Here is a 19003-nt window from a genome sequence, read left to right as displayed (position 1 = left end):
ACCTTAACCCTTACAGCATGTTATGCATTCCCAACTATTCTCATAGGCACTGTGGCACCAGGAGCCCAAAAACTTGAGTGGCAGACAGACCAAGCGCTTCTTTCCACTCTTTAACAGACAGCTGAGAGACAGCTGAAATGCCCATATTTATGGAGTAAAATGATGGTGAAACCAAGACAAGGAGAACCGACAGCCTGACTCCTCGTCAGAGCCCACCCCGGACACTACAGCACCCGGCACAAACAACTAGAACGCTCAGAGTGGACCAAATCTGCTTCCCAAGCGGATGCCTGATTAGAAAGCAAGTCTGCATTTCTTCCCTCACCATCTGCAGTCTGAGGAGACAGCTGCACTGAACACAGATAAGGTGAGCGCTGAAGGCCACGTGAAGGGCAGCAAAGACCCAGCTAATCCACAAAGTGGACCAACGGTCTCAGTGAATTCATCTTTCATCCACTGTTTTTATTTTGATTCCTCAGGCACAAAAACCAGCATTATTTTCAAAAGCTCTATAATACCGATATTTCTAACAGGTCAACGATAGGACGATCCCTCTTTAAATTTCTGTGTTAAAAAAATTAGTTTTTCTCATTCCAATAAAATAAAAGCTGGATGCCTATGCACTCTGACAGCGATAGGACGCTCCCTCACCTTTCTCTGATAAAGCTCTTCTGGAGTCGTGGAGCGCAAACTCACGAGGCGGTAGTTTTTAGTAATGGTTCGCGGGCGTTTCCGCGGAGGCGCAAATCGCTCCATCTCCGTCACCAGGTACAGGCCCTGCTTTATGTAGCCGAAGTAGCGAGCCTTCGCGGATATTTCCTGATCGGAATCCGAATCCTCTTCACCTTCATCTTCGTCTCCACCCCTAGTCTCCAAACGAGATCGTTTGGGAGCAAGTTTAATCTCACACTAAATTGAAAAAGGAAATGTTAAATCAGTAGTGAGGAGCTGAAGACAAGCTTTAGAGTGAGAAAAATATTTTTAATTCTGCTCTGGTTCAATGCACGACACGAGCCATGTGATTAAGAATAAGCTTCAAAAGAACCCAATACAGACAGTATATACATCAACACTTCCAGAAAGATCCTCTGTCTTATTGGCTCCAAATCTCCAAAACCAAAGCCTGTTTTAAAAACAGCTCATTAATATGATCTCCCAAAAATATGCCTGGCAATTATTTTAGGGAAACAAAAAGAATGTTAATATCTTCACTTTGGTATTTTTGTACCTGCTGCAGAAAAAACAGGAGTTTTTCATCTATTTAGAAAATGAACATGAAGGTATTTATTTGCTTTACTGAGACTAGCTTTCCTGCCCTCCCTCCCTTTGGGGAAAAAAAAATGTGTAACAGCTTCATAAAGTTCTGAGTCTGAAAGCCTGACTGTTGAAGATAACTTTCATTCCAGACTTAACAGAGTTGGCTTAGATTTTAAGCCATGGTTCTTTTTAAATCACATCTGTAGACTCAGTAACAAACTTAAAAAAAAAAAAAAAAAAAAAAAAAAAAAACTTGTGAATCTGCACTGAAATGAAAGCTATTGAAGGTCATTACACTTGAAAGACTTAGAATTGTTCATGATAAAAACAGAACTTTATGGGACTAGCCTCAATTTTCAAGTCTTCTGTCATGACAAACAAGCTTTCTTTACTAAAAGAACCAGAATTTTTAAGTTCCCAAACTTCAGGGAAATAGTTTGTTAAAGACCATATCTAACTAGAAATACCTTTTACATTTTAAGATGTCCAATCTAAGAAAAAGAACAAAATATGTCATGTCCGTGAAGAAAAAATGCTTTTACAAAGAGCAAAATGACTCCATTTTCTCCATTCTTTTACAAATGGAAAAGAATTTTTTCAATTTTTTCAATGTAAAAAGAATTTTACAAATGGAAAAAAATTTTTTAATTGACTCAACAATAGATCTTTCTTATTATTCTCACTGAATCTCTGATTCCAGTCACAGGGTTGTGTTTTTAAAAACAAGATTAGATGATGGGCTAGCTAAAATTTAAAAATCAAATGTTTATCCATACTTCAATAAAAATAATGGACAAAAATCACTAAAAACTAAATGAGGTGTTTGGATTTTTGGTGAAATACAGGTTTTCTTTCCAACACACTAGCTGCTCCAAAAGGGAAAGCATTACCTCCAAACTTAAAAATCCTCCATCATGGGTAGCAGTGACTTGAGGTGATGGTTCAAACCACTCACAGGATTTTCCCAGTAAATTCTTCAAAGTTTTCACCGACGAAACCGTCAAAGCACCAGAACAGCGAGCCAAAGTCACTGCACTGGCTGCCCACCAATTTACATCAATCAGTGGGTAAAGGGACTCTTTATCTAATGCGGAAAGTAAATAAACACAAGCGCATCGTCAATGTGCATTAACTACAACACATTTGGTCCAATGATCAATTTAAAAACCATATTTGGGCCCTAAACGTGTTCAATAAGAAAAAATAAATTAGAAGTCGTCACCCAAATTTTTACAAAATGGTACCTGAGTTCCGACAATTTGTCAAAGTCCAAAATTCTAAGGATGCGGGAGCAGTAAATACCTTTAGGTCCTCCCTCTCAAAAAATGAAGTCTACCAACACATGTCAACAGAACAGGTTGAAAGGTTGGTGTGTATGAAGCATACGTATCATAAAGGTTCTAAAAGGTTTTGAAAAATGTTCACATATCCCTTTTCAGACTAACAATAGGAGAGAATCATACACTTAAAAAAAATTTAAGACAGACATATAATAGTTTTCACTTCTAAAGTTTATTTTGACAAACGAGGGGGAGGGGCAGACAGAGAGAGGGAGAAGGAGAATCCTAAGCAGGCTCCATGCTGTCAGCTGAGAGCCCAACTCGGGGCTCGGACCCAAGAACCATGAGGTCATGACCTGAGCTAAAACCAAGAGTCGGACACCCAACGACTGAGCCACCCAGATGCCCCAATGCTGATTTCCTCTTAAAGATTTGAAGGAGACCAGGACTGTCACCTCAAAATTGACCAGTTTGACATAAGAAATATTTTAAGATGCAGAAATGAGCGAAACTCAAAGTTCTTTTTGTCTTGTCACTTAATAATTTTATTGTTCCCTTGATAAGATGCTGCAGAAAACCAACTTCCAACCAACCCTCGAAGTCACTCATTTCTGGGTACTACTCCCAACGTACATGCTAGTAACTTCGGTTTTGTTTTTCTCCTGTTAATCTGTCTTCTGTCAATCTAATTTTACAGGGCCCCAGCCAGAGAACCGTGGAGGGTAAAAAGAAAAAGATTTGTTTTCATCCCCTACATATATCATCAAAGAGCACCTTTACTATATAATTACTGTCTCATAAGGTTTCAATTATCATATTTCATACAACTCACCTTTGATTTTTTTTCTCTTCTCAGGAGAGAGCCTCCAGTCAGGATTAAGGTCGTCATAGCCTGGCTAAACATGAAAAATATGCACAGGACTTCTTGAGTCAACAATGTAAGAAAATTATGAGAGCATCACTAACTACTATGGATTTTTTGACATAACAAAATATGGAAGCGATGCTTTCCTTCGATCTCTTAGTCGTATTCTACCTAGCTGTAATCTATTCCTCTTAATAACCTTGCTCTTACACTTAAAATGTGCACCTGGAACCACTGTAACTCAATTTAATGAAGAAAAGAGCATGCAGAAGAAAAGTAAGAGAGCGAGTGTGCAATTAATACGATGAGAGCAAGACACACGAACATTCGTTCTGTGCACACTCATATACACACACTTACACTGCGGGAGGAGAACGGCTATGCTGTGGTGAATAAGCACAAGTCTGGGTACAAGTCCTACTCCTATAACTTGTAAGTGGAGTGACCCCTCCAGGCCTTAGGCTCCACGGCTCTGAGATTAGACTCTGCAACCTCCATGTTATCCCCAGTTCTAACTTCCTAGGACTAATTTACTACAGAAAAAAATATAACCATGCGATTCTCAAGCTGCCTCCATTCACATTCTAATTTCATGGAACATAATGCCATGCCCACCTTTGAGAAGGTGACGACACATCAATCTCTCTCCACTATCGTACAACAGCTAAGATGAACACACTGCCAGACCCCCTCTGGGCTCACTGTTAATTACTGCATCTTCAGAATTACAGCAGTATGGGAAAAGACCAGCAAAAATATCATTTGGCTATGTGAAATCTTAAGCCTAAAGAAACTAATGCTATATTTAAGTCAAAATGTGCTTTCTCATTTAATATATACTTTATCAACAATTTCTCAGTGGCTAAGCGTTAAGAGTATTAAAATTGATACTTCTTTCCAAGGCCTAAAAGAATTTCCTGATCTCCACTACTATGATAAATCACTCACAGCAGTCACTGAAAACAGAAGATATAATTCTTTAAACTTTACCCAAAAAGTCACCCTAAAAGCCTATTTATATACTAACAGAAGAAATAGATTGTCTCGGTTTACTTTCTCAAAATTAACTTCCAAAGATTCAGAATACCAGAAGGTATAGATTCCTGAAACTAATCAACTTGGATTCCTTAAGATCAAATCTTCTTTGGTCACTTATAGGGCACTTCAGACGTTTTTAGGGCCTCCGAGTCATCAGCTGTACGTGCTCCCACAGCACCTTCATATGGGGACACGTGTGCTTCCCTGCTGACATCGTGGAGTACACAAGGGAAGGGTGGAGTAACACTTTAAGTCCCAGAAACAACAAGGATGATTCGGCCTTGGGGGAATTCAAGTACATACAGATCACAGTGAAATTTAACAAGAAATCTCCAAAATCTTTTCAAACGAAACCATCTCACTAGCATAAGTACATTGAGAATTCAAGGTGGGCTTGTCTTCATCAGAGTTAACGATGAGGAAGAGCACCGTGAACAAGCTGCACCAGTCCACGAGGGTCAGTTTTCAGACATTTCGGGACTAGGCTGTTCCGTGCAGATGGCTTTAATAATGGCTGTCTCTTGTGAATTTGATTTTAAACACAAGACGAAGATGTGTTCTTCCGCAGCCAGAACTCTGTCAGAGTCATCTTCGTACTCCCAGACCTATCACAGTACTCACCTGTCACGGGAGCTAAATGCTGAATAAGTGAATCAATTACTTTTTTTTTTTTTAATGTTCATTTATTTTTGAGACAGAGTGAGACACAGCATGAACGGGGGAGGGTCACAGAGAGAGGGAGACACAGAATCCGAAGCAGGTTCCAGGCTCCGAGCTGTCAGCACAGAGCCTGATGTGGGGCTCGAACCCACAAGCCATGAGATCATGACCTGAACCGCAGTCGGACACCCGACTGACTGAGCCACCCAGGCGCCCCAGGAATGAATTATTCTTTTAAATCACTGCACCCTAATTAGAATGGCTAAGCTATAGGAAAATTAGCTTAGTACTAGTATTCCTGCAGCCTCTCAAAGGTGTGGTCTCTTCTGCCATTTAGTCAATGAACACTGTGCACTTATACTGTGAGGAGGAAGAGAAACCATACATTACTGGCCGCACAACTCAAGCAGGTAGAGAGCTAAGAAACAGATGTGAGTGACTATAACCCAAGTTCAAATATAACAGCTGCCCAAAAAGAGGTATAGATAAAAGTGGAGGGGTCTTCAAAGGTTGAAGAGGTCATTTTGAAGATGGCCTCGAGTAAGACAAAGGGGATTCAAGAGGTATAAAGGAAGTAGTACACTGGGTGCTATACGTTCAAGACTGGATAAAATCTGGATATGGCAAATGGGTGCAGGAAGACATTCCAGTCAGCAAACACAGAATGAACAAAAGTACACCGATTAAAAAAAAAAAAAAAAAAAAAAAAAAAACCCTAAGCTTATTCAGGAAAACAGTGGGTCAGTTTAACTGAAGTACAGGATATCCATTCTAATTATCTGCATTTTTGCTTGTCTTGGGGTTTTGGCGGAAAGATGGGACTCGCGATGCCATTTTTTGTTGTTGAGCTAAAATTCACATAATGGAAAATTAACCATTTTAAAATGAACATTCAGTGGCACTTTGTACATTCACAGTGCTGTCACTTCCATTTAGTTTCAAAACATTTGTGTCGATCCAAAATAAAACCACTTACCCATTAAGCAGTGACTTCCCACACCCCATCCCCTCAGCCCTGTCCGCTACCAATCCACTTTCTGCCTCAGTGGATTTACCTATTCTGGATATTTCGTATAAATGAATTCATACAACACGTAACCCCTTGTGTCTGGCTTCTCTGCAGTGGCAGAAGGTTCTCAAGGTACATCCATGTTGTAATATGCATCTGTACTTCATTCATTTTTACGGCTGAACACAGATTCACGCTAGATATCTGAACTAAATGTTTATTTTCACAATATGTGGGAGTTGGATGAAACTATCTGCACAGTACATTTAAAAAAGCAGCCCAAACATAACTCTGCTTCAGGCAGAGGTGACCTACCAGACCAGTATCCTGACACAGCTGTGCCGCACTACTCTCAAAGCAGACATCCCCACTGCCTCCCTTCATACTATTTCAACTATTTATGGATGGGTCTCCTCAGGCAAGGGATGCAAGAACAAAAGGAAACTGTTGGGACTACCCCAAAATAAAAGACTTTTTGCACAGCAAAGGACACCATCCGCAAAATGAAAAGACAACCTACTGAATGGGAGAAGTTATTTGTAAATGGCATGTCCAAAAAGGAGCTAATATCCAAAATATATAAAGAAATTACACAACCCAACACCAAAACCAAATAGTCTAATTTAAAAATGGGCGGAGGACACGAATAGACATTTTTCCAAAGAAGACAAAAAGATGGCCAATAGACACATGAAAAAAATGCTCAATTATCACTCATCATCAGGGAAATGTAAATCAAAACCAGAATAAGATCTCTCACCTCACGCCCGTTAAAATGGCTAGAAAAAAAGACAAGAAATAATAAATGTTATTAGGAGCTGTTTCCACTGTTAGTGGAAATGCAAGCTGGTCCTACCACTGTGGAAGACAGTGCGAAGTTTCCTCAAAAAGCTAAAAATAGACAAACCGCACATTCCAGTAATCCCACTACTAAGTATTTACCGGAAAATGAAAGTAAGCAAAGAAAGAAGAGAAAAACACTAATTTGAAGGGATATAGGAGCCCCATATGTTCACTGCAACATGATTTACGACAGCCAGGATATGGAGGCAACCCAGTGTCCGCTGATGCACGAATGGAGAAAAAAGATGTGGTGTATATGCATGATGGAATATTCCTCAGCCAAACAAAAGAATGAGATCTCGTCATTCACATGGCAACATGCACGGGTATTATGCTACGTGGAGTAAGTCAGACAGAAAGACAAATACTACACGATTTCACTCATGTGTGGAATCTGAAGAGAATATAAATTGACTCATAAATACAGTGAACAAACTGGCAGTTGTGGGGATGGGGAGAAATGGGCAAAATAGGTAAAGGGAATTAAGAAGTAACACAACAAAACAAAACAAAAAAAAGCTGATATTCCCATTGCTTCTCTCATACTGTTCAAACTGGGCCAGACTTCCCATCCTTCAACCCTAAAAACTCTAACTGTGAGGGGCCCGTGATATGGCCATGCTTTATGGTATCTGAAACACACGCTGTAGGCCGGTGTTTTGAGGGCAGGATGAGCAAGGACCCACGGCCCCTGTGAAAGCACTCCAGGGGTGCTCACTCCTAGTGCCATGTTGATATATTCTCAGAAGCAACCTCCCTGTCACTCCTCTTTGGGTGACATGCCACCTCATGACTGAGAACATCCTACAGTGACAGCGATAGCACTGTTTTCTTCAGTTAGGAATTTTGATTGTTGACTCTCTTTTAACAGCTAGAAGCTAAACATAATGAAGGCCGCTGCCTCCGACAGCATAAAAGCAGCCTTTCAACTGCTTATTCATTCCACAAACGCTTACTAGTATTTTTTATGCCAAGCTCTATGTTAGGCCCCGTGGAACAAACATGTATTCAGGGTCTTTTCTCCAGGAGCTCACAGTTGAGTGAAGCTGTGAGGACAGCTGCGGACTGTGTCAAGATCAATCACATTAATTGTCATCTTCCCACTTATCTTTCATTGATTGATCCATTTAACAAAATCTGTCCAATACCTACTATTGTGGCAAAGAGCAAATTGTAGGAGAAACAAAACTTATCTTTCCTATTTTATCATAGGATGTACAAATAGAAAAATGGTAAAACTTCTTCAGACAAAAATTAAGGCCAAAAATGAGATGGAAATATACAAACATAACATATGGGAAATGTTTGAAATGAAAATCACTTTAGCAATTTAGCAATTTTACTATATTCCACACATGAACAAAACTTAATACTCACAGATTTCTAGCCAGATGGATTTTCATACTGACAATGAAAGCTGAAGTATTTAATCAACTCACAACTGGGTAGAAGTAAATCAGAATACGCACTTCCACAACTATCTTTAATCATTAGATTTTATAGAGAAAATACTCAATTACACAAAGCATATTATGAAAACTAATAAAGTAGTGAATTACATGAAGAAAGCCCCAGATGAGCTGAATTCACGATTTGGTAAAAGAGGCTACAGTTGTATAGGGCAACAGTAACACTAGCTTCTTCTCAGACAATGTTTTAGCTAAAATTATAAGCTGGCTCTATGCTATATGTTACCATATAATCTATTTTAAACATACTGGCTTGGCCATTTCATTTCCTAGAACAGCAGTAAGAGAGGCAGAGCCCTGTCCTACCCGGCTGACCCGAGGTCCCTTGACTACTGCAGGACGAGTGAGAAAGGAGCAGCTGTTTAAGGGCTCAGCCAGTGATGCGTACACAAAATGACACCAATATATTTGGTATATGACTTATTAATAGTTTCGTGTTTCCAGTGTCTCTGCATAATGAATGCTGAACTCCAGAAGCACCGTTCACATCAACTGCATGGCCTCTCTCCCTGTTTTCCATTAATATCATCACTAGTACCTCACTCACCCAGATAAAAGTCACGATCTAGGGGTGCTGACTTTGGCTCAGGGCACGATCCCACAGTTCATGAGCCCGAGCCCCATATCGGGCTCGCTGCTGTCAGCACAAAGCCCGCTTCAGATCCTCAGTCCCCCTCTCTGCCCCTCCCCTGCTGGTTCTCATTCTCTCTCTTTCTCTCTCTCAATAAATAAATTAAAAAAAAAAAAGTCAAAATCTGTCAACATAAGGGCTACAAAAGATACTCTGAAACAAAGGCTTAACCTATGAAGTCCAAGAGCCTGAGTCCAACCAGCATCTTGATTCTAATGCAGCGATGCAAGTTTACTTCTTTTTAGCACTATTCCCATCTATTAGAACACAAAAACATTTGTTACTTACTAGGACTGTAGTGAAGCAATTGAAATAGGTTCCTATCACTCAGGGTGGACAGCCAAGCCTTAGTAGACAAATGCTACTTACTCCCAACAATCCTTCCCCCCAGCTGGATTATGAGTCTTTCCTCTGAGCTTATCTTTTCATAATATTAACATGTTACTCTGTTGATTTGTTTATAATTCCCCTTGTAAGACTATGAGCATCTCACTGGGACTTACTGCATTCTCTACTCTAAAACTTGGTAAAGATTCAATAAAGAGATGAACTCTCTTATTTTATGATTATTATTATGAATACAGTAACAGCTTACTCTTTATAAAACTGTTACACACAAGCTTTATACCACTTACTGTGGTGCACTAAATTTTGATGACTCCCTTCATATAGTACCCATCCAAATCCAAAATGGCCAAGCCAATGTGATGAACTCCCGGGATACAGGTGAAAGACTCAAGCAAAGTATAGTTTTTCAAACCCTTTGTGCTGAAGAAAGAGTTACCACTCTCACATACTCTCCCAGCACATCATAAGTGCTGCGCAGATCTATTGTAAACTTCAGGGTTTGCCAGCGGGAAGCTATGTCAACTATTTACTCCAGTTTTTGGTGATACACACTAACTGGCTCGAGAGTTCAACACATCTGAGAAGGCTGAAGACATCTGTGTTCTATTCACTGGGAAAAAAGATTTATCTCTGTTCTTCTAAAGATCAAATAAATAAAGCCTAATAAATACATTTTCCACCTTTTAAAAACTGTATCTATTTTTGCACGGGGTCATGGGAAGAGCATATACATCAGAGTCAGAGAGAGATGAAATCTCTCTGAAATCTCAACTCTACTGCTTACTTGCTAAATAACTCTGAATACGTGCTCAATAAATAATAATTGAGGTTATTATTACAGTAAATTTTGTAAAAGCTACAAGAATACTATCTACATGAATCGTGACCAGAGCTACATAAGCCTAAAATGTGTATCAAAAAACAAAAAACAAAAAAAAACAGAGTGTTCTGTGAAAATGAGGAAGCCTCACAAGAATTTATGACAGAATGAAGAATGACAGAATGAAGAAAGGATGGGACAAAAGCAGGGAGCAGGGAGAGGAAAGTTCAGGAAGCAAGTGTGAAGCAGCATAATGATCCAGGTAAACAAAGGAGTTTGCATTTTAACCACAACTTTAGAATTTTAAAGAAAAGCATAGATGAAATTAAAGTCTTGCTTTTCAACCCTGGACAAAATTTCTTTTGAGACTAGAATGAGGAGTCTCAAAGCAAGATCTGTTCTATTCAGCTCGTCCTTCCCTGTGCTGAGCGACAGCGCGAGAAGGGCGGGGCTGACCGCCACAGGCCCTGGATGGGATGAATCCGGGAATAAGGCGGTGTGCTGAGCAGCAGGAGAAATAGCAATAAAGGTAGGATTGGGTTCAGTAATTCTCACGAAGCCACTGTTCCCTCAGCAAGGGGTTCTACCACCTACAAGACGTCTGCAGCGATGGCAACCAGGTCCATGGTTTTCAGTTTTGTGAGCCCCAAAACCTGTTTGTTTGTTTCGTTTTGTTTTTTTTTTTTCTGGTTTGCTCAGGCATTCGAGGGAAATAATTTATGGCGACCCAATCTGAAAAAAACAGATATATTACCCTAAAAATCGTTCAGTTTGTAATAATAGCTAGAACTGGCTTGAGAATCAAGCTGCATCAACAGACAGCCTCTACAGACTGTGCGGTGGGCGCTAAACCAGAGCCACAAGGGGCGAGATGGAAGCACACTGTGGCACAACAGAACAGTCTAGAGCAATTCCTGATGAGCTGCCCTTCTACATTCTCAAGGGTCAAAGAGTCTCACCAGGGAAACACAGGAGATCAACTTCTGACATAAACCCCTCTCTCTTCCCACCATAAACCTCTTTGGCCATTTTCTAATTTCCTTCCTTTCCTGCCCCATTACTCTTCTGATGGCCTATTCCAAACTACTGGGATATTTACATTTACTCATTCAAGATTTTTAAACAATTTTTTAAATTATTTTAATAGAATCGCTATAAAAATCACAAAAAAATTAATGAATAATATTAATGAGCTAAAGAGTAGCGAATTACAATGATACTGATCGGCAACTAATGACAAAAAAAATGTCTAACTACTTAAAAAGTTGAGTGTATGCCAATAAGGGTTACAACAAATGCAATTTATCTTCACAAGAAGGGTATCCAGAATTCCAGTAAACAAAAGAGCATACTAATAAATTTTGCCTAAATAGTCCTTACACTACATGTATGCCATTCTAGAATACTAACAAAATCAAACATTAAGTGTGCTTCAAACTTGATCAATATTTCTATTAGGTGAATGAAATACTTTAAGAAAATGAGTAAACTTAAGAAAAAAAAAATGCCCAAATGTAAAATATTGGAAAGAACAGAGTCTTTCCAAATGCAAATTTATCACTAGACATTAATAGCCATGAAAAATACATGGTACCTTTTGGATCAGTTATCCAGTGTGCATGGCTAAATATGTTAAACAAATGGTTTTAGAGTTGATCCACTCCACTTCTAGAGGGAAGATATAAATCAGGTTAGCTATCAATTCCGAGGAGAGAAAAACAATGTTCCTTGTATTTAGCTGCTGAGATTGAAGACTGAGGAACCCCTCTTCTGTTTAGAACAAATCGAGATCCAGGGCCAGAGTGAGTGGTAGAGGTGCAGAGAACAAATTAAATTCAAGGTGAGTAGGAACTAAGGGGAAAAAATCTTGCCAAACTTGTGTATTAAAACAGAAAAAAAGGGGTGCCTGGGTGACTCAGTCGGTTGGGTGTCTGACTTTGGCTCAGGTCATGATCTCACGGTTTGTGGGTTCGAGCCCCGCATCAGGCTCTGCTGACAGCTCGGAGCCTGGAGCCTGCTTCGGATTCTGTGTCTCCCTCCCTCTCTGCCCCTCCCCCACTGATGCACTGTCTCTCTCAGTCTCTCAAAAATAAATAAATGTAAAAAAAAAATTTTTTTAACAAAAAAAATGAAGAATAATAGCAAAAATAAATTTAAGTCTGTGAAAAGTGTAAGAAAATATACAGCCAGTTTCTCTTTCCCTCTGCTATTCTGGGAATAACAAAATGCTCTTTGCTTTTCAAAATCGTTTTAATAGCTCAGATTAACTGATGAAATGAAATTAAAAAGAATTCTGAAAAAAGACATCAATCCATTCAGACCATTCAGGGAAAAGGCTCCAGTCTTAGAATCACAAAACTATCCACCAAAGCTGGTGAAAAGATATTCCTATAGAAAAGGGAAATGGAGAAGTGAGAGGAAAAAAATTAACCCATAAGTACTGAAATGCCAAATCACCATCAGAGGAGTAAAAGATTTAGAACATAAAGTATATCTAACTAAGGTCTTTCTTTTCATCTTCACTCTATCGCAATACACAGCATTATATGCACAGACCTTACTTGCCCATCATGATTTTAGAATATAACAAATGATGATTCCGTTACTAAACCACTAAGCCTTTTCATTCTTAAAACCGGTCATTTCAAGACACTAAAAAATTAATAGATTGCATCTTCACTCCCTACTTTTGAGTGAAGAGGTCTCCCTTCAAGCCTTAAGCAAGCCCAATATTATGTTAGTGTTGCAAGATTTGGGGAAGAACTGTAGCCCTTTTAGAATACTGACCCTCCAATTTTTTTACCATATTAGTTGGCTTTTGCTACAAAATTAGTGTCTCCATTCTGTATTTTTATAGTAAGAAAAAAGGAGAAGGGGGTGGACAGATTACAGTCAGTATACAGAATGTACTGCACTACAAATTAAAGTCAGCACACAGTGCTACTCTGTTCTTAATTTATCCTACTATGCTGATGATATTCTAATTTAACTAAAGCTTTGGCATGCTGAGCATGAATAATAGCTGTGAGCTGCAGTCAAACATCAACCAAATGAAACCACTATTGTCAGTACTCACCCTTAAGCGAAAACCATTCTAATAATAATAATAATCAACAGACATACCTGCTCATTTTGATTCCATTCCCCTTGCTGCTTCAGAGACGGAATGGCCCAGATGCTTAGTTTCCCTGAGAAATGAATGGCAGCAAGGAGGGTCCCATCTGGAGAGAGGCTCATCTTAAAGATCCCATCCTATACAATAATATTACATTAACGTCAGATCAAGGAACTTGTAGCTGAATAGAAGTAACCTCCAGAATTTAATAACACTCTTTAGAGGGTGCCATGTCATAAATGATCTCTCATAATAAAGGGTTCCAACAGCTTCATACACTATAAATGTGCTCCAGCATAAAGAAACAGAAATCTTACCCTTAAGGAGTTTTTTTTCTTTTTAACCTATTTTATAGTGTTATAATTCACATATAACCAAAAACCCAAATATATGAGCATTATAAAAACACTCCTTTACATCACACATCAATTACCATGAGTTCTCATTAACTTTTACGGGTTGATATTGACCAGATGGTGAATTTCCTGAATTTGGGGTTCACATTTTCACAAGATTCTGTATGTACACAATATCTGGAATATCCTGTCACAGGCCACAAATTTATGCTGTGTGGATGAAAGGGAAGGGAAAGGAGGAAGAAGAGAGTTGGCAGAAAAGAAGGTCCAATGGTGATGGGAACAGAGGTAGCAAGGGGGGAAATGCATTCCTTAATTTAAGGGGCACCAGGAGTGTTTATTTTCCAGATTTCCTGGTAAACATGAGGAATCTAATCACTGCTACAGAAAAATTTTGTTAATACACTGATATTACATGGCCAAGCACGGGGTGCACAGAGAAAGTCTTGTCTTTTCAAGGCCTACTTGCCCACACAATCTCTCAGTCCTTTCTTGATGAGAAACCAGACAAGCAGGGATGTCCCCTGTTCATCGCCTAAGCAGAAGCAGAAGAATCAAACCAACACTAACTGGACATCTATTGCCCACTCAAGCATTTACTGAAAGCAGGGTCTAAGGTAGTTTAGCCACAAATAATAAATCAGACCTAAAAATGACAGCCTACAACTATATGTGTCCTTAGCATTTAGAAAATCTGGCAACACAAGAGTCCACCACCACCTTTTAAGGGTGAGGGTGCTACCCGGTCACACTAGGGCAATAATCAGGTGGGGCTGAACAGCATATGCATGCTTAAAGGGATCATAAGCTTTCCAGTAAGCCAAAGCCCCCACCATTCTTGGTTATGGCCCTACGATTAAGGTCAAATACTAGCTATGATCTGAAACTTACACATGACTATACTAAAAAAAAAAAAAAAATTATGCCTGGCTCAATTCACCACATTATCTACCTGGTCTCTACAGACACAAGCTTAAGTCCTCAGGTCTACAATGACTAAGGCATATTAGCCAACAAAAGCAAATAGAACAATTTCAGAAAGTGAGAAACACTGCTGGATGAGTACATAGATGAGAAGATTAGCATCCTCTAATCTCCTCACTAAGGACTAAAGTCACTTTAACTGGATATAACACGTCTATCCCAGATTGCCAGAATTAAATGTAAGAAAGATTAAAATACAAAAAGAAGCAATAAAAGCAAAAGCACTGAGAGCAAATGTTAACTACATCCCATCCCCTCCTCCGTGACGGAGAGGAGGTCAGGAAGAGAAGACGAAGGGCCTAGCACCTTCCATTCACAACTCTGGTCAATACGCTCCATGGTTTGGCAGAAGGTGGGATCACAAGCATAAATTTTCATTCTCAAGAACTCTCCCTGCATTCTTCAGAGTTTGCAGACAAAGAAACTGAAGATCCCAAAGGTTCAAAAACTTGCTGAAGATCATTCTAGTATAGATAGCAATACCTGAGCTAGATGCCGCCTTCAGTCCCAGCCCAAGTCACTTCCACCACACGGTGACCACTGCCCTCCCCGGTGCCTCAGCCTTTCCAGGAAGCTCCATGCTCCTCGGCAGCAATCATGATCAAGTATACTTTACTGTTTTCTCACCTAAATAATTAGTCACCGGTGGTCTGTATGAGAACTCCCTGGTATTATAAATGCTTCATTAACCAATTAATAGAAGTGCTCTGAAAGCAAATGGGAAGTTGATGAATCTCTTTGACAAAAAACAAACAAAAGTATATTGAATAATGTGAATAATTTAACAATAGCCTTGTGATCTAGAAAGTAATAAATGAATATGCTAAATTATCCTTCGTTTTAATCCTTCTCTCCCTCATACCTTCCTTTTCTCTCTCGACATGAAGAACTAAAATGTTACCACTTGCTTTTAAACTGGTGGCTTCTTGAATCCCCTTAAAGTTTCATTTGATACTATGATCTCCTCGCTGAAAACTTAACACTCCTTTCTTGAAGCATTTTGCTGTAGGAATTTGCACTTAGACCCACATGTAGAAACTAGAGTATAACGAATACCCATGGAACCAACAACCAGCTTATCAACAAATACCAACTTTTCACACTTGCTTCACAAACCCTTCCCCAATCACCACAATGTTCTTGGGGTTTTTTTTCCCCCCTGGGGTACTGTAGAGCAAATCCAGACATTAGGTGTATACACATTAAGTATGCAGTTCTTTAAAGTCCAAGTTACCCGTTTAACTTTCACATATACGCACAGTGAGAAGACAGTTCTCAGCAGCAACCGAACTGCAGCCTGTCAGACATAGACAAGCCACCTATGTTACTTTGTGTGCTATAGGCGCTCTGCAATGTTTCTACAAATAAAATAGAGTTTTTATTTCAGAAGGAAAACATCGTGTTTCTAAAGTATCTCTGGCTCAGGGAATAATTTATTTTCCTGACAGTAGCTGTTACACAAGATCTAAAGCCACAGTTAGAAAATCCAGGCTAAAGTCTGTGAACCGAGCCTGCAGTATTTGGAAGTCAGAATGTTTCTTGCTTGGCTGGGGAGAGAATTTCTTTCAAATTATTTATTTGTAAATAAGAGGAAATGGCTTTTCAATCAACTGCACATCACACTAAAAGTAAACCTCAAACCTTCAAACCATAATTCCTCTTACCGTATTCAGATTTCTCAGCGTAAGTGAATAATAATCGTTCTCTCGTCTTCTCTATTTGAATTAAGTAGTTCCGAAAGCAATATAATTTAGCTGTAATTTTTACTTCAGTTAAAATGTGTCTGGGTTTCTTTCATATTCCTCAAATATGAACATCATGTTTATTTTAATCATTACAACAGCTGGAATGATGGTCAAGAGTATGTAACTTGGCAGTGAAACGAGGGAAGCCTTTTCTCTGAGAACAAGAACATGACAAGAAAGCCACTCTTGCCAGTTTTACTCAACACAGTACTGGAAATCCTAGCCAGAGCAATTAGGCATGAAAATAAATAAAAGGCACACAAATTGGAAAAGAAGTAAAATTGTCTCCTTACAGATGACATGGTATATTTAGAAAACCCTAAAGACTCCACCAAAAAGCCATTAGAATAAACAAATTCAGTAAAGCTGCAGGATACAAAAATCAACATACAAAAAATGACTACTGTTCCTGTACCCTAACAGTGAACTATCAGAAAGAGAAATTAAGAAAATAATCTGTTATACTAGCATCAAAAAGAATAAAATACTTAGGAATAAATTTAACCAAGGAGGTGAGAGATCTATACAAGAAAGGCCATAAAACACTGATCAAAGAAACTGAACACAAATGGAAAAATATTCCATGTCCATGGATTTAAAGAACATTGTTAAAATGTCCATAGTATCCAAAGTGATCTATAGGTTCAATGCAATACCTACCAACATTCAAATGGCATTTTCCACAAAAATAGAAAAAATAATCCTAAAATTTGCATGGTACCACAAAAGACCCTAAGTCCCCAAGCAGCCAAAGCAATCTTGAAAACTAAGAACAAAGCTCTAAGTATCACCATTTCTGATTTCAAACTACTGTTACAAAGCTATAGTAATCAAAATAATACTGTATTGGTATAAAAACAGGCACAAAGATTGATGGAACAGAAGAGAGCTCAGAAAGAAATTCATGCATAAATGGTCACTTTACAACAAAGAAGTCAAGAATACACAATGGGGAAGGGATACTCTTTCAATAAATGGTATTGGAAAACCTGGATACCCACTGGACCCCTACCTTACACCATATACAAAAATCCACTCTAACCAGATGAAGATGTGGAGCATAAGCCCAAAAACCCTAAAACTCCTATATGAAAACACAGGGAATAAGCTCCTTGATATTGGTCGTGGCAATGATCTTTTGTATTTTTCACTAAGAGCCAGGTCAAAAAAGCAAAAATAAATAAGCAGAACTACATCACACTAAAAACATCTGCACAGCAAAGGAAACCATTAACAAAATGAAAAGACAATTTATGGAATGAGAGAAAATATTTGCAAGCCACATATCTGATAAAAATATCCAAAATGTACAAGTGACTCCTACAACTCAATAGCAAAAAAACACAAACAACCCAATTTAAAAATGAGCAAAGCATCTGAATTGACATTTTCTAAGTAAAAAAAAAAAAAAAGACATACAAATGGCTAACAGGTACATGAAAAGGTGCTCAACATCACTAATCATCAGGGAAATGCAAATCAAAACCACAATGAGGTATCACTTCACACACATCAGGATGGCTATTATGAATAAGAAAAGGCAACCAATGCTGGTGAGGATGTGGGGACACAAACACACAAACTGTCAATTGGCCTTTAAAAAGGAAATCCATGGGGTGCCTGGGTGGCTCTGTCAGGTTAAGCATCCAACTTCAGCTCAGGTCATGACTCATGGGTTCATGAGTTCAAGCCCCACGTCAGGCTCCATGCTGACAGCTCAGAGCCTGGAGTCTCCTTCGGGTTCTGTGTCTTCCTCTCTCTCTGCCCCTCTCCTGCTTGCACTCTGTCTCACTCCCTCTCTCAAAAATAAATAAACATAAAAAAGAAGAAGAAGAAGAAGAAGAAGAAGAAGGAGGAGGAGGAGGAGGAGGAGGAGGAGGAGGAGGAGGAGGAGGAGGAGGAGGAGATCCTGTCATTCGTGACAACATGGATGTAGCTGGCTGGCATTACGCTAAGTGAAATATGTCAAACGCAGAATGACAAATACTGAGTATCACTTATATGTAGAATCTTTAAAAAAAAAAAAAAATCAAACTCCTAGAAACAGATAGTAGAAAACTAGCTGCCTACCAGAAGCGGGGGAGTGAGTGGAGGAAGTTGGGAGAGGTTGGTAAAGGGTGGAAACTTTCAGTTACAAGATGAAGAAGGTTTGCAGATCTAATGTATAATATGATGACTACACTTGATAACACTGTATTATGTAACTGCAACTTGCTAAGAGAGGAGGACCTGAATGGTTCTTACACACACAATAAAAATATAAATATGTGAGGTAGTGGATGTGTTAACTCGATGGGGGAAAAGCTTCATTTACATATATGCAGATCCAATCATCACATTATACACTTTAAATATCTTACAATTATACCCCAAAGAAGGCGAGGAAAAGATGGGGCGCTTGGGTGGCTCAGTCGGTTAAGCGTCTGACTTCGGCTCAGGTCATGATCTTGAGTTCAAGCCCCGCATTGGGCTCTGTGCTGACAGCTCAGAGCCTGGAACCTGCTTCGGATTCTGTGTCTCCCTCTCTCTCTGGCCCTCCCCTGTTCATGCTCTGTCTCTTAATAATAAATAAATGTTTCAAAA

The 19003-nt window shown here is 39.1% G+C and overlaps 1 protein-coding gene across 5 annotated transcripts in view; it reads right to left on the bottom strand.

Annotated features, from left to right (window-relative positions):
• NBAS (NBAS subunit of NRZ tethering complex) overlaps positions 1-19003 on the bottom strand; it is a 328450-nt gene that overhangs the window by 247663 nt on the left and 61784 nt on the right. For 4 of the 5 annotated variants that reach the window (XM_042982471.1, XM_042982472.1, XM_007080697.3 and 1 more), the window contains 4 exons: positions 13344-13472; positions 3370-3433; positions 2148-2341; positions 652-909 (listed from right to left, as the gene is read on the bottom strand). In XM_042982471.1, coding sequence (XP_042838405.1) covers positions 652-909; positions 2148-2341; positions 3370-3433; positions 13344-13472 — 645 coding nt within the window. Of the gene's footprint in view, positions 1-651; positions 910-2147; positions 2342-3369; positions 3434-13343; positions 13473-18780; positions 18839-19003 lie in introns of those variants that run through there. The other variant, XM_042982474.1, reaches the window with a different exon arrangement.

Source organism: Panthera tigris, chromosome A3 (assembly GCF_018350195.1).
Source record: "Panthera tigris isolate Pti1 chromosome A3, P.tigris_Pti1_mat1.1, whole genome shotgun sequence".
Taxonomy (NCBI): Eukaryota; Metazoa; Chordata; class Mammalia; order Carnivora; family Felidae; genus Panthera; species Panthera tigris.
The sequence above is the reverse complement of the archived record's forward strand: the minus strand, read 5'-3'. Positions and strand labels throughout refer to the sequence as shown.